The sequence below is a fragment of the Pteropus alecto genome, unplaced genomic scaffold, assembly GCF_000325575.1.
Source record: "Pteropus alecto unplaced genomic scaffold, ASM32557v1 scaffold45, whole genome shotgun sequence".
NCBI classification, from domain to species: domain Eukaryota; kingdom Metazoa; phylum Chordata; class Mammalia; order Chiroptera; family Pteropodidae; genus Pteropus; species Pteropus alecto.
Genome location: NW_006442491.1, coordinates 8595518 through 8612531, shown reverse-complemented (window position 1 = coordinate 8612531; position 17014 = coordinate 8595518). Strand labels below are relative to the sequence as shown.

Here is a 17014-nt window from a genome sequence, read left to right as displayed (position 1 = left end):
AAGGGGAGTGATTCCATCACACAGGTGTGGAGAGCGAGCAGGAGGGGGCCACCTTGGCCATCTGTATATTCAACAGTGCACGGTTCTCCCCATGGCCTCCTGACTTCTCTCCAGAATGAGCCTCAACCACCCCCTACTGCCACTCCTCCGATGATGGTCCTGAGCCCTAAGAACGAGTGCGCCCCCTGAGAAAGCAGATTTTATGGTCTGAAATTCATTTTGTTTACTCTTCTGATTTTCTCTTCCTAGGGGCGCTTGCTCCCCAATCATGTGTAAAGATAATCAGTGTGCCCTTTTATTCTTTTATCTCTCCAAACAGGGAAACATTTGCTCTTCCCTTTGGCATTCTTGAACTTATTTTTAGACATGTGGAAGTGTTCCAGACAAAAATCGATGCCCGGCACAGATAAAACCCTGTGTGTTTATCGTGGGTAGAAGAAAACGAAGTGTTTTAATATGGAAGGAGCACAGCCATATGCCTGGGTGCAGTATGGCTTCCTTTAATCTGGAAAAAGGAAACAAGCATTGTCGATAATAATATGCAGATGTCCAGCCCCAAATGAGGACATATTGCTAATTAGCTATATTGTTAGTATGTTTTAAGGAGAGAGGCTGCAGTGACGTTAATTATAATCTCTGTTGTTTGTTGTTCAAAGTCTATGAGACCAAAAGCATTGCTAATAATATCTTCTTTAATATCTTCAATAGAAGATTCCTGGATTTCTTTTTCTTTAGGATCCCACATAAAAAGCCACATGAGGGGTAATGAAGCCTATAGCCTGAGCCTAATTAAAATAAAATCTAACTAGGCCTGTGGCCATCATTATCATCAACTAGTACTTATTGGGTGCCTCCTGAGTTTGCGGAATTGGAGGGTGTGGGGTTCGAGATGGTAGATATGGCTCGTTCTTTCCCCTCCAGAAATCTGCCATCCCGTCTGCCTCCAAGAAGTCTGCCTGGTTGTGTTAATGTGGGAATACTTACCACAGCCTTTATTTAAAAGAAAGAGAAAAAAAAAGAAGAAAAGAAAAACAAAGCACTAAAACTGTCCTAGCCAGTCAGTTTGTTACTAGTTTGTACCTCTTCTGGAGGGTCCGGAAGTGGATAGATCAGGCTTGTTTTCCACACACCAGCCTTTGGCTGATGTTCACAGAATAAAGCAGGTGGCTGTTTTTGCAGACTAGGACAATGATGCGTAGCACACTTTTTTCCCAGGTTGGACCCATCACCCATTTCTATACCTTGATTGCCCCCCTCGAACTGATCACCCTAATTTTTCCTGTGGCTTAGTTCTCTGAAGATTCCCTCTGTCTCCTTCTGTCTCTGCCCAGTGACCAGCTGAAAACTCTGGCCATTGTGATCACTTTAACTTCAATGTGTTGGTGCTAATCCACCTTGGTCACAAGAACAGTCAAAATAAGCAGCTCCAGCCATGCAGTTGCTGAAGGCAGTGGTTGGGCATTTTTGGTCTTGGGCCAGTAGTGTTCTGAGGAGAAAGGACACAAATAACAAAGCATCTGGGCTTGTCATCTTAGAAACTGTACCCAGTCTACAGATGAGAGATTTTCTCTTTCAGTTCACCTTGGCAGACCTTTCCTGGAGGCATTTAGGGCCAGCTGTTGAGAGTGAGGGAGGAGGGAAGAGATCCAAGCCCATTTAGCTTCAGCAAGCCTCCAGATGACTCAGAGAATGCCACCAGGGAAGTGGTGGCCTAGCGATAAAGTCATAACACACTGTGATAGAAAGCTTTCAGACCAAGGGCTGGCGGATCAAGATGTCAGAATGTTGTACCTGGTATTTTCATTATTTAACTCAGTGATCTCTTACTGAGTGGCCCGGATCCTAACATCCAACTCCCTTCCAGTCCTGATATCCTTTGGGTCTCTGTACCAGGCTCTGTCAGGTCTCAGGGAGTCTGCACCTGCTGTATCCTTTGCCGGGACTGCTTTGCTCACTAGCCCACCTCCTCCTCTGCTCTGTTCTCGTCAATTGCTTCACTTTTACTCACCTTTTCAATCTCAGCTCAAACATTACTTCCTCAGAAAACCTTTTCTTTCTTTTTAAACCAATATTCAAGTAAGGAGTGTTGTAAGTCCTACCATGAATGGTGACAATAGTTTTTCTGTCTTTTCCCTTTTGTTAGTGTCATCATAGACTCATGGGTTTTCATAGATTTAATATATGGTGGTCAACTATAAGCTTTTTGTTTTGATGCTCCAATTGTCTAATCTGTGTGCAGTGAGGTCCTTTTAAGCTGGCTCCTGTGTTCTTTCTAGAGGACACTGTTAATCACTAGAAGCTTTCTTGTTTCTGGCACAGCAAAGTATTTCAAACCCACCTATACTTTCTTGCCCAAGCCGTGGAAACAGCCATTTGTCCTAGGAGCTCTGGTTCCTTTTAGTAAGGGCAAACTCCTTGAAATTTAATGATAGTATTTTAGGACAAATTAAAGGAAATACTACGTTGCGCAGTGAGTAATAGATTTGAGTAATGTAATGTATAGATGGTGAAATGATAAGATTTTGTAAATGTATGGAAAAGGGTGTTGATGGTAGAGTTGGAATAAAATATTAGGAAAGTTAACAGCAGAGCTGAGCATCTGTAGCCTGACTTCCATTGTGAAGTTCACCATGATGATTCATTAAATGCTCCGTTGGTACGTCATTACCTGGGGATTGTGTCCCATTGCAAAAGAACAGAGGACTCAACTTTGCCTCACTTAGCTAAACAGGGCTTCTCCCTTTTTTATGGTTAGTCACAATTAGAATTAGTCACAATAGGGAACTAATACTGGTGCTGCACCATTGTCAAAGTTAACATTAATGTTAATTATAGAGGTAAAAGAAGTTCAGAGGTCACCGTTCCAGGACTGGTATGATGGTTCTGCAATGCAATCAGGGACCTAGGCACCTTCGTCTTTCCATTATATCACCTTTAGCATATAGCCTTCATGCCTGCCGGCTACCTCATTCCACTTCAAGCACTTGTACCCATATTTCAAGCAGGAGAAAGTGGAAGAGAGAAAGGCAAAGGCAAACTGACTATGCTTCCTATTCAGCAGTCCCATCCAGCCCCTTCCACTTATACCTCATTGGGCAGGACTGTATAACATGATCACCTCTAGCTGCAGTGGATGCTGGGAAATGTAGTTTTAGCCAGGTACATTTTCACCCGAAGCAAACACTGAGTAAGAAAAAGGGGAATAGATTGCAATGTTTGCCACAATACTGTCATCTAAGGCAAAATACTAAGCTGCATGAGCATGGAGCCTATTTTATTATTTGTTATTATCATTAACATTTTATTATTATTTGATTTCTATTTTACGTAAGAATAAGAATAAGCTGTAAAATAGCAGAGGGACAGGAACCATGCACAAAGATGGGGAGTATCAGCAGTAGCTGGATAATTTGGCCGCTATATATCACTTGCCTCAGCAGTTCAACAATGCATGTGTATAAACCATATAATAGCTTTAGTTCTTCTATTTCTCTTTTTATTGGCAGTTGCTGCTCTCAAATGAGTTGCAGAGAGAACATTGCTACTGAAGCTGTAGCACTGTAACAAATTAGAACTCAACTCAATGACATATTGTGGGTAAAGGAATATACCCCCAAACTGAGCAGGCCCCCTCATGTCACTTGAACTTAGGCAGAATGAATCCTGCAGCACTTTGGAAAGAATGGTGACATTGCTTCAATTCTTGGACTTTCCTAAGCTATTGTCTTCAAGGAAGGATGTTTGCTTTCCTGAATAAAACACAAACTATTTAAATCTTTACTTTGAGATCCACCCTTCCTGAGAATCTTCACTCTGCTAGAATTATTTAAGTGGGACACTCAGTGAGTGAGCTTGGTGAGACGTGAGTGATGTTCATCAAGCAAGACTTCCAGTGGGGGCCTCTGCAAGAAAGATGTGCAGTGTGTCCCTAAGAAAGAAGAAAAGGACTTTGCCTGCATTGTTAGCAAATGCTATAACCAATGCCATCTCCCATACTGGATTTAAAATCTAGATTACCAAAATAATGGCTATCCAAAAATCTTGTTATCGATTGAATAAAGATGAGTTTCATTTTATTTGAGCCATTATAAGATGGCTCTATCCTGGGCTCCCAGTTCCTGAAGAGTTTGGGGACATTCCACTGCAGGGAGCCAAGGTTTCCAGATAAATATATTTTGGTAGAGATGCAAGAGTAATTCAGATATTCAGAGGTCGTAATTAGTATTTCTCTATTACATCCCATCCTCCAAATCCTTTACAAACACTGAACTTGTGGAGGACAAAGAAGGGGGAGAATTGGAGAAAGATGGAGAAATGCCACAATTGCGTGCCTAACTGAAGCCAAAACATACTTTAGCTTCAGTCTATTCCCGGCAGAGGCACTTGAGGCCTGACTTGTCCAGATGATTGCCCTAATTCTTTACTCCTCTTTTTGTGTGTGGATTCAACCCAATCTGCGTTATCCTGACAGTCCTGCTGGGAGGGTGCAGGACTCTCCATGTAACTGCTGTTTTACACGAGGGATCATTGAGCCTCAGAGACAAGGGGTTTTCTTGGTCTGTGGCCAAGCCAGGATCTCTCTGTGGTGGTGTATCTTCTACCAGGAAAAATTCCAGAGTCAGATCAAGAAACCAATCAAATGTAGTTCTTGCTTTTTCAGCCATCTAAGCAAAATGCCAAATAATACATTCAACAATACATTTCTTATCTCTTCTTCTAAAATATGTTTTAGTAGGATAAAGAGTACTTAATCACAGGGAAAAAGAAAGAGAGCTCTGTTTTTAACCCAATAAAGCGGTATGTCCCAGATGTTACAATGCAGTTAGGGCTGGATTTGCAGGGAATCCCTCAAGCAATTGGCAAACAATTCCTAGTACTTTTCTGAGACGTGTATTTCCAAATCCTATGCAAAAAGATTTCCACAAGAATCCAAATGTCCTCACTAACACTGTTGTGGAAGTTTTAGGGTTGGGCATCTAGGGAGAAATATGTTGAAGAAGACACAGCACTCTCTCTCTCTCTCTCTCTCTCTCTCTCAGAACTGTACTCAATCTTAGCATACTACATTTGGCCTCTGTTATATTAACCAATGCCTGAAAATGCCAGGACAACTCCCTCTTCGAGGATGTGCCAAGAGACAAAAAACATGGCAGAGGCAGTTGGAAAGGTGAACAAAACACTGCCCCCAGCCACATCTCTGAGCCCAAAGGGAGGGCAAGCATGCACATGAGGAGCATCCAACTTCTCCCTCTGCAACTGCATGTTTCAAAAAGGAGACAACAGACATACTGTCTATGTCAGCCCTCTTCTTGGCCTCTTGGAACATTCACGAAGCTGGTTTCTGCACCAGCAAGTTTATTCCTCAGCCCCACTTCTGTTTAGAGAGATGTAGAAAAATCTACTCCCTCAGGTTAACTCTCTAAGAGTTATCTGTTTCATGTGTTTCATCCCCAGGCCATTCTTGACCTTGGGGACTCAGAGTCAGGAGTGTTTTGATACCAGATGTAACCCTTTGGCTGGGTCAGAGGCACTGTGGTGGGGGCAGGGAGTGCGTGTGGAGACAGTGTGCTGGAATATACGCTCCAAAACCCCAAAACATGCCCAAGAATAACAAGAACATTAACCACTGACCCAATCGCTGGTGAAATTCTATCTCCACATCTCCTTCCACCAGTAAACATGAAAATGCCGTCCCCGAAGGGATGAAGGAAGCCTCCGAGGCGAGGTCCGGAGAGAGTGCGGGGAGAAGGGCTAGTTTGGGAAAGAAGTCTAGCAACTTCTACCCTCTTCAATCACTGGAAAAATTTTCCCCAAGTGACAACTAAATAGAGACATTTTCACTAGCTGAGAAAAACAACAGACTTGCACTTTTCAGAATAAAGACATTAAACTTTAGAATGCCTTTTTATCACTTTTTCCCTGGCTTTCCCCATCTCTTCATCTTCATTTCAGGCTGTTCGTCCCTCTTTCACTTTATGCCAGCATCACTGGCCACCTCTTCGTCCCTCAAATGAGACAAGTTCATCACCACCTCAGGACTACCTTACTTGTTATTCCCTCTGCTGGAATGTTCTTTGCAGAGTGCCTTCTCCTCTAGTTCAGATCTCATGTCAGATGTCACCTTAGAGAAGTTTTCCCTAGTTACTTAGCTAATGTGTCCCTGGCTACTATCATTTTCTTCTTTCTTTTCTTCTTAAGAGTTGCCACTCTCTGATCTGCTTTTATTTATTTATCCATGTATTTATTGTTTATTCCCCTTAACTAGATATACACTCCAAGAGAATTAGGCCTCATGCCTTTCTTGTTTATAGTTGTATCTCCTGTGCCTAGCATGTGGTTGGCATTTGTTGATTGGGCAGATGGATGGGTGGATGGATGCATGGATGGATGGATGGATGGATATAATCAATGATTTGGCTCAAGTACTTTATACAGTTTAATCGGATCTTTTGTTCCATTACCCCCACCAAAGAAATGAACTCCGGACTCTAGGGTTATAACTAAAGCCGGAGTGGTTAATCAATTGAAGCTGTGAGAAGAAAACCATAATTCAATTCTAGTTTTGAATAAGCACTTATCCTTCTTCAAAACGGCACTTTTGTATTGATGTGTTCGATGTTTAGTAAATAGCCCATAACTCATTTACCCTCAGACAATTCCCAAGTAGCAGGCTGGAAGAAGATTCCTGATGATCTAGTATGTTGAAAATGGAAAAATTAAACCACAGGGAATGAAAATGAATTGGGAATACCATCCTGGCTTAATTCCAGTCATTGCAATTATCTTTACTACTCAATTTAATGAACTGTTAAAGGTGGCATTTTTGAATCATGCAACTCCTATTTATTTGTTCATTTACTTGTTTGTTTTAGAATAACCTCAATGTGGGAAGTGACTCTACATCAGAAACCAGCTTTCCTTTCTCCAAAGAAGCACCAGGGGAGCTTCTGGACCACCAGGCTGCACACCAACCCCTCCCCAGACAGCGAGTCCAGCAAGAGGCTAGGCGATCTTCATTGCAAAGAGATGGCCCCAGATCCTTTCTTCTTGATCTACCAAATTTTCCAGATCTTTCCAAAGCTGATATCAATGGGCAGAATCCAAATATCCAGGTAAGGCTGAGCAGCTGAAAGGTGGAAGAAAATGGAAGTCTGCCTTTTCATTTCCTGATTTGATTTCAAAGCAACTGCTGCCTTACCTCGATTTTCTTTTTAACCCCTCAACAAATCCTGCTTATGATCATGTTATCGCTATAAAGACAGTGTTGTATTTCGTTTATGTAATACCTTTCATAGTGAGATATACTATTATTTTACGTACCACTAAAAGAAAGAAAGCATTGCTAATTAAAGTATAACCCACTAATGATTATAAAGCTTACATGATATGAGATGACATCAGAGACATTGAAATGTAAAAAACAAAACAAAACAGAATAATATGCCCTAAAATTGATGAAATGTGATAGCTGTAGGAAAGGGCCAATCTAACACAGGCATAGACTAGGCAAATCATAGTATGATTTCAAAGGTACTAGAGAAGGCATTCTTTCTCAAATGCCTCTCTAGCTTGCCTTGGACACCAGAAATTCCTTCAGGAGGTGACCTCACTTCAGTTGCTCTAAAGTGTAAATGACTCATTAAAAATTTTGATAAGAGGAAAGGAGTGAGAACAGAAGTTCCTAAGGGAGAAATGAATACCTACCACTAAGATAGCATGGGATGAAGCTGAGGGAAATAAAAGGTTATGGAAAGAGGTACCTGGGATTGAACATGATAATACTCATCTACACTGAAATAGCACAGTGTACAAAGCAGATGTTGATCCTATTTGACTCTCCCAAAATCCTCTTGAAAGAGATAAAATGCATGTCATTTTTCCAATATTATCAATAATGCAACCAGTACTCAGGAAGTTGCTATTTGGTTTGTCTAAGGCCACATGGCTAGTAAACAGTAGTTGGGGGTTCAAATCCAGACTCTCGGGCTCCCAAGAATACTCACCCACAAATCTGTGTTTCAGAAACAAACTCCTAATTTTGGATTTTGATTGGATCTCCCTCCATTTCTTCCTACAGATGGTCCCATGACAGCTGAGAGAGGCTCCTTCTTTTAAGCAACCTAGTCGCTATGCAGCTCCTGTTCTTTTGTTTGATTGCTTACTTTTAAGCTTTGTTCTCAATTCTTTTCATTTGGGGAGGGACAGCTTTTCCTTATTCTTCCTTTCCACATCAAATTACAATTAGTTTATATGGCAGAAACTTCCAAAACCTGACCCCAGAGCAAGTGATCCTTAATTAAGTTAACTGTCTCTCTCTAGAGACTGACACTCTCTGCATGGCACCATGTTAGATCAAGTTTCCTTGGCCAGAGCTGCTTCTCTTATAAAACCAGTGCCATGGTGGCTATGAATGTCACTGGGAATGCACCTCAATTAGAATACATTGACCAGCCCCTACTTCATACGAAATGCTGTGTTAGGTTTGTGAAATTTAAAAATGGAAGGCCTTTTCCCACCAGAAATGACATAGGTGTGAGAATTCCAGCTACCACAAAAGACGGGCCAGAAGGATTATGGAGACAGGGGCAGGAAAAATGCTGTGTTCCATGGTGGGTAGATTGAATAGATGGGACAGTGTAGGTCAGGGCCGTCACTGTTCATGGTACGGAGGTGAAAAATGTTTTGGAGGTCACTCTTTGACAACCCATGTGCAAAATCACTACATGCCCCAATTAATATTTCTGATGAGTCTTGTATTGTTCTAATTGATTAATTGGAAAAACAGGTCTTTTGCTTCTCTGCCCTCTCTCCAGGAACTGGCCACATGGTTCTCTGATAAAGAACAAAGGATCCACTTGAGGGAGGTTAAAAAAAAATGCACAGACATCTCCTTAGGATTGCTCAACATCACTCCTCATTATGCCTTCATTTACAAGAAATGATTTTTTTCCTTGTTTATAGATTTTTATGGTTCCAAGACCAGAACGCCCTTACCCCAAAGATGCTGAGGCCATGCCTGAAACAACTTTACACTTGTTATGGTTCATGTTTTTTTCCAAAGATGGGAAGTATCACCGTGGGGCTTAATGCTCAGGACTGAGTTATTAGTGTAATAGATTTAAGAGCTACGAATGTAAAGTTATGAGAATATGTTTGGATGAAGGGATATGGAAGGCTTTAGGGAGAGTTTCTTCTCATTGAAGTGTTACTAAGTGCATAAGGCTTCACCTAAGAACCAAATGTTGAGCAGAATCCTTCAGGATCCCCTCTCTCTCTCCCAGATAAATTTATCCATCAGGAAATCCCTATACTCCACCCAGACCCTACCTGGGCCCCTTAAAAATGTCAGAGAAGAACAGTGGTGCAAAGGTAGTTGAGATTCACAGAGCTGGGAAACCCAGATTTACTTTTCCTAAAAGAAAAAAAAGGCAACAGCGAAGTGCTAAGTCCACGTGACAGAGCTGTGCATGAGCTCAAGAGAGCAGCCAAGGTTGGAATTCATTTTTCATCATAATAAGCTCTGTTGGTTAGCCAGATGGGACATAAAGAATGCTTCAGAACAGTGCCACCTGACTTCTTGAGGGGCGAGGGGGCTGTTGGAGCTTATGGATGTGGAGAACTAGAGTAAGATGATAGAGCAGAGAATTAAATGGAGGGTGAGTTTTGAGAAGGCCACACATGGTTCTCTCCGGCAATGCCTCTTGGACTTTTATCAAATGCAACTTCCCTATGTGCTGCCACAAAGGTGTGGCTGCAGAAGTAGTACAAGTGGAAATTATTTGCCCTCCTCCCCTCTGATACCCCAAGCCATCTGTTCATATAGACTTGTAACAGGTGAGAATAACAATCGATGCTTTGTTTTCACTCTCTCTTTTCCCTGCCCCAGCATAAGAAGAAGGATTTCACCTCCAGGTGCTGCATCTGAAAGAAATGCTTTGGAGCACAGGGTTGGAAGAAGGACAGGGCCTCTCCTGTGAAGTCTCCATACTTTTCTTGAGTTATCCTTTGAACAGCAAATATCACTATACCCCCCAAGAACATAGGTCTCCCAATAACTCTGAATATCAGAGTGATTGGCTGAATGGATTAAAAACTAATGAAACTCCTACCCAGATACCACTAAAGTCAAAAACTCCAAAAGATTGGCTGACACCATCTTTTTTTCCCACTACCCAGTTGGGTCATTCCCTTTCTGTTTTGCACAATCCCTATGTCTGTTAACTTTCTGTAGGCAGTACAGAGGGGTGGGATGGCCCATGTTTTATTGACCTGATAACTTGTCAGCCCGAAAGAAAAGAAAATTGGGCTCTGTTTTTGTCTTTTTCTTTCTAGAAAACCACAAAAGGTTAATGCTGGTCACTCAGAGAGATGTTCAAAGAAAGAATGAAGCAGCTGCTGCCCCCAGGAGCCCCAGCTTTAGATCTCCACATAGTGTGTATAAGTACACGTACACACGAGCGCGTGTTCACACACACAGTGCTGGCTGCTGCAGTCCCACGCACCACTGCACTTGAGTAAACCAGTTCCCTGGTGGTCCTTTAAAAGATGAGGTGCTTCCTAAAAGAGGGTGATGGTTTCCGTGTTGGCAGCCCTCGCCCCTTCCTGCCAGCACTTCTCTTTTGTTGAAATCCACTGATTTGTCACGGGCCAATTCAGCCAAGCAGACAGCCCTGCTGGTCACCGCAGCCCCCTGAAAGCATTTTCTCTCCCTGGGGAGCAGAGTGAAGACAGGTGAAGGGCGCATCAGTGGGCTGGCTTCCGCTGCCAGGGCCCTGGGGCCTCATCCCCCACCCCTGGCAACCTGCCCCACACCCCACCTAGTTATTTTTGACTGGAGCCTGGGAGCTGAGCAGGAATTCAATACTCCTCTCTCTGAACACCCCCAATCTCTCCAGTGTCTAGAAGCATTTCCCACGCCCCAGGGCTGGGGTCCACTGTCCCTCCTGCCAAATAGCCCACACCTTTCCAAAGTGACAGTGCTGAGCCTGGGCAAAGGGCCACATCCCTCTTGAGCCTCTTGACTTTTAGGAAAGGAAATCCTTTAAAAAGCCCTGCTTTTTAGAGCTTTTTTAAACCCCTCTAAGCCAGGTGGCCTCTGTCTCCAGTGGTTCAGGCTCTCCATTTTAAGACAGGCTTCGGGCTATGTAAGTGAGTGGTGGGGGAAAACAACAATGCAAAACAGAAAGAAATAGCCTCAAACTCCTGAACCCAATCTCCATATTAAATTTAAAACAATGCTAGAAGTTGAGTTTTGTTTTAAAATAAATAAATAAATAATTGAGAAAAGAAAGTAGATCCCCCAGGACAATTTAGACTTGAACTTTCATATCCTTGGCTGGGTTTTTGGTCTGCAGCTGATGGTCAGATAGCAAAGACAAAAATCTCTAAAATAAACTCATTATTAGGCTTACTGCATCAATTCATTACCACAGTAGCTATTCACAACCAAATATTTCTCTTTTCTGGATCAAGCAGAGATTAGTATTCATTTCAACTAGCGTACTTATTTCTTTTCTTCCATTGAGAGAGATGTAAAAATAGTCATCTAAAGGCCTTTTTTTTCTTGCACAGACATATTTACATGACTATAGGCCTCTTGAGTGCCACATAATACAATCAGGTGAGTTGGCCAGTGCTATAAATGTACATGCTTCTACTTCTTTTTCTCTGAAATACTTTTGGAATGGCAGATCTATCTGAGTAACAAGCAAGAAATTTCTGTGCCCACACACCCATGGAAACAAGTCTGTATCATTCAGATTCTCTGTATTATTCAGACCTCTGTGGCTTTGTGCCGGTTACTCAACCTCTCTATGCCTCAGTTTCCTTGCCTATAGAATGAGAATGATAATACCACCTGTGAGTGCCTGTGTAGTACAAAACAACATAAGAGTAGGGTTGCTACGAGGATTAAATGAGATTATCCGTGGGAAGCACTTATCATAGGGCTAGGTATTGGTAAGTTTTCCCAAATGGATAGAAAATGTGATGAAGATGAGAGAGGAAATGTGTATAAAAATCACTGGGAATCAGAAGACCTAGTTTTCAGTCCAGCTCTACACCTTTCGTGCTGTTCACCTTGGAAACTTGAATTCTCCACGCCAGTCTCTGTGCCTGAAATATAGGTCTAAGTTGTGTAGAATGAGCAATAATGTTGGGCAAGCACGCTGCAAGTGTCAAAGCATTAGCCATAGTTAGCTGTGGTTGCCAGAGTTATTTTTAGAGCATCACTGGGTCTGAGAGGAGGGGATTATATATCTTCCTCATCCATTTTGTGTTCTTTCTGTGACGATTGTCAAGGAAAGAGGGTTTGTAATCTATTAAGGTTACATAGGATCTTCAATTCCTGACTTTGGACAGACTTCCCCAAATTGGCACCGACCTTGAACTGTTTCTTGGAGCCGATGAGGTTCTGCCATAGGTTGACGTGAGTGTTTTGAAAGAGTTTTCTTTCTTTTGCTGCCTTGATTCTTGGTGTGGAAAAGTCCAGAAGAAACAAATGTACTAAGACACTTCCATTGTGTGCATTAAGGAAAAGAAAGATGGTAATATCTAGAGTCTTTATCAGCTTGGAAATCTCCTGAGCTCACTCCCACACCTTCAGCTCATCACATTGATTATTGTTCAAGACATCTTTATAAAAGGACTCTTTGATGCTAAGAAACATGTAAATAGAATGAGAGCAACAGGAAACATAAAACCAATCCCTGCCATTGGAGAAGTCATTGATCATGTTCATTAAGTCTTTTTAATTGTATGCCTATAAAATTTCAGGTTCAAGATTAGATTTCTTCTTTTGATATCAGTATGAGGTTTCCACATTAACTATAGGGGTAGGTAGATCCTCAGGTTTGTGTGTCTTTTGTTTTTTGTTTTTAATTCAGTTGAGGCAGTGGCTAGAAATTAAAGGAGAAAAAGAAACCTCTAAATTGTTGAGATTTAGTCATCGATATAGTTTTTGGAGTAAATTTGTATTTTGCTACTCATTGCCTGGCCAGGCAACAAATCTATTTTGTTTGGATCTGAACAGCAGTTTAGAAGAGAAAAAAATTGTATTGACGGTAATAGCTTAAAACATTAAATTGTTTTTATTCCCAGCGTGGAGAAATTGCAGGGCATGTTTTGTTTAGGCAATCCCTTTGACTCCAGTCTGAATACAAATGGAATACCAAAACTGTTGGGCATATTCCCCCTTATCTCCTACCCAGAGACTGATTTCATTACCATAATTGTAGGCTTGCCTGGCTCTTGGCAGCTTCTCCCCTCCAAGACCCTTAACAGCCTTGCAGACAATTGTTGCGGCTCAGTTGTTCTTTCCACAGGCAGACGGGGACGGGACCAAGGAGAAAGATTATTGTTTCCAAAGGTTCAGTATTGCCCTGTCACTGCCTGGCTTGGTTCTGCATAGTCCAGCTGTGCACTCCTTCTGCACTTGTCCTTCCAGGGTTACATGTGGGTCCCAGCCACTGTCACTCCAGCAACCACCCATTCTAGCAAACAGCAATAATGTAAGACATATGATGTGTTCCTTTTCTTCTTTTCCCTTTTTTTCTTTTTGGGGGATTACTAAAAGTTCCATAATTACTTATAAATATTCAAGGAATACTTACAAGACTGGGGTAATGGTGGTAGCATGGAATAAAGCCAGTGGTGCCCTTCTAGGCACCCCACACCAGAGGAAAGATGCACTTGACTGTTGCAGCCCGAGTATACTCTGGGATTGAAGGCCACACTCCTGACCTTGTGTTTGGACCACACAGGGCCACAGCTCAGGCCCACCATCAGCTGGGCAACTTCTTTTGACTGTCAAAGTGAGTAGAATTCAAACCTCTCCATTTCTAACACAAAAGGAAGGGGCTGTTTGTCCCAGGTTGGGCACACCCTGGTGCAATTTGGCAGAGCATCCCAGCGACTCTCTCAGATGTCGGGTTGGGGCAAAACTAGAAATGCATCTGCCCAGTACATCTTGCGCTGATTACGTGAAGCACATGTTTCTGATTCATGTGTACATAACTCATCCAGGGAGTGTTGCAAGAGCTATGTGATGGCCAAAGGAACCCAATGAGTCTTTTATTATATTTTTTAAACAAGCTCCTCTACGTTGATTGTCGTTCGGAGCCAAGAAGCTACATTCTTCCAGCCCTATGACTTCCAAACTAGACTCACTAAATCCGAGAGCAAGTTCTGACCTTGGCTCTGAGACTATCTGTTTTGACCCTGAGGGTTGGTTGAGAAATATACATGCTGGAACTAGACTACAGGGTGAGTGAAAATCATAGCCAAGAAGGCCTGTACCTTAAGGACCTTGTGCTCACATCTCTACACATCCCATGACATCCAGCCTCACTGGCATCTGTGGCCTCTTTGCTCCCTCGGTGCATGAGGAGACAACACCTCTGTCACTTACTTTGTGAGAGGCAGTGTGGCAAAGTTGGTAAGAGCATGGGCTCTGGAACTAGACTACCCACATCTGTCACTTACTAGTTGTGTGACCTTAGGCAAGATGTTAACTTCTCTGTGGTGTGCCAGTTTTATCCATCTGTAAAAAGCTATCTGTTCCCAAAACTTAGTAGCTCAAAGCAACGTCCATTGCTCATGGTCCTGTGGGTCAGGAATTTAAATAGGGCTCAGCTGTACTCCACTTAGTATCAGCTGGGGTGACCCAACTGGGCTGGAGGATCCAAGATGGCCCCATTCCCATGACTGGGGCTGTGGAGTTGGCCAAGGGCTGAGAAGCCTTGGCTCTCCTCTCCATGGCCTCCCTCTTCACATGGTCTCTCTATGAAAAGTAGTCTAGGCTGGGCTCCCTTACGTAATGGTAGGAACATTCCAAGAAACAAAAAAGGAAGCTGCAAGACCTCATGAGGCTTGTTACATTGTTACTCCAAATTGTGTCACAAGGCCAGCCCAGGTAGAAAGGGAGAGGAAATTAACTCCACCGCTTGATGGGAGGTGCAGCACACACATACAAGGATGGGAGGAATTACTGGGACCGTCTTTGCCGATAATCAACCATAGGGGCCGATCAACCAATCTTATAAGGTTGTTATGAGGATTAAATAAGTTAATATAAGTAGAACATTTAGCACATGGTACAGACTTAGTACTCAGTAAATATTCAGTTTCATTATAAATATTCTTCTATCACTTCAGGAACATATATAGTACATGTTTACTCTTTGAATTAAAGACCTCCCTCCCTGCAATGTAGTCATTAGCAAATCAGTGACCCTACTGACGAATTGTCTCCTCCCACTCCAAGGCCCATATATATCAGTTCTCTCTAGTCGTGGGGTTCTTTTGGGCCATTCCTGGATGTTTTCTGTTCTGTATAGGCTGTCCTTCATGAGGGACACATCCATCAATTGCCTCTGCTCTCTCAGACTTTCTTCCAAGGGTCACCCAGCTTGGAGGCTATCGACTCCTCATTGACCCTGGCCTATTCTGAATTCTTCAGGTCACCATAGAGGTGGTGGACGGTCCTGACTCTGAAGCAGATAAAGATCAGCATCCGGAGAATAAGCCCAGCTTGTCAGTCCCATCCCCTGACTGGCGGGCCTGGTGGCAGAGGTCCTTGTCCTTGGCGAGGGCCAACAGCGGGGACCAGGACTACAAGTACGACAGTACCTCAGATGACAGCAACTTCCTCAACCCCCCCAGGGGGTGGGACCGTCCGGCCCCAGGCCACCGGACTTTTGAAACCAAAGAGCAGCCAGAATATGGTGAGTTTACCACCCAGTAATATAAAATTGGTGGGGAGAAAATGAGGATGATGAGGACATGGAGCCAAACAAAACCCAGTTTACAGTATGTGGCTTTTGGTCTTCTATGAGGCGTACCTCATAAAGACTTGGTTCCACAGAAGCCCAAAGAAGGCACCAGCAGCCACATTTTTCTGGAAAGACTATAATTTGAAAATCATACCAATTATCCTGAGAGATTTTTTTTTTTTTTTTTTACTTAAGGGTCTTTGAGGTTCAGACTTCCCCCCCCAAAAAAATTTATTTTTATTTCTAAAAATGAAGAAATCACCAAATCAGCCTTGTACATTTTACTGTAAAAATTCATACTGAAAATAAATTTAGTGAAAAAGATGTGTCCAGCTGCTTCCTTTGACCAGACCACTGTATTATGTTTGACATTGGCAGTGACACAGCCCTTGGGAATCCATTTAAACATGTGCTTCACGGGTTGTCCAAGTAAGGACCCAAATTTCAAGACCCCAAGTTGGGACCTCTAGTTTCTCATGTTTTTAGAATAGGATAAGTGAGGTAACAAACAATTTTCAAATATAGTAATTTAAATAATAGAAGTTCATTTTTCACTTGAGTTGAGTTCGGAGACAGTGGTAGGGGGAACTCAGTTCCCCTCAGTCATTCAGGGACCCAGGCTCCTTCCACCTTGGCACTACACCAACTGTTAGGGCCTGAGAGTCATCCACTGGGTGCTCTGTGTCCAGCTGGCAGCCAAAGAAAGAGACACAGCCTAGAAAAGGCACACATGCTCTAAACTCCCTCAGCCTTGAGATGATATACATCACAGCTGCTCAAATTCCATCAGCAGGACCTGACTATAGGCCCCACATAGATGCAAGGGAGGTTGAGAAATGTATTCCATGTGTCCAATAGTAAGAAGAAGCAGCTTTTGTGAGGAATCAGGTAACATGCCTTGTGTTATAGAATATTCGATGCCTTACAAATGCATCCATCATTGTTATGTTCTTGTGGCCGCATCATCAGCAGACTTAGGGATAAATACTATATGATGAGGATGACTTGTCTTGCACAATTCACACTCTCACCTTTACACCTGTTTTTCAGCAGAAAGACCAGTTGTATATTGGAAAGTTATTTCTGCCCACTATAGATGATTCTAACCAACTTCTAAAACAGCAAGAAAATTGTTTTCCAGCCACATCGTTCAGTTGTCCAAAAGACATTTATTAAGAGCATATCTTGTGTTCAGCACTATGCTAGATGCTGGGAATCCAAAAGTGAGTAAGAGACAGTCTTTC

The 17014-nt window shown here is 42.6% G+C and overlaps 1 protein-coding gene across 1 annotated transcript in view; it reads left to right on the top strand.

The window, feature by feature from the left end:
- Positions 1-17014, top strand: part of ISM1 (isthmin 1) — a 65894-nt gene that overhangs the window by 35944 nt on the left and 12936 nt on the right. The window contains exons 2-3 of the mRNA XM_006921584.2: positions 6873-7112; positions 15458-15722. Of these exons, the coding sequence (XP_006921646.1) occupies positions 6873-7112; positions 15458-15722 (505 nt within the window). The remainder of the gene's footprint in view (positions 1-6872; positions 7113-15457; positions 15723-17014) is intronic.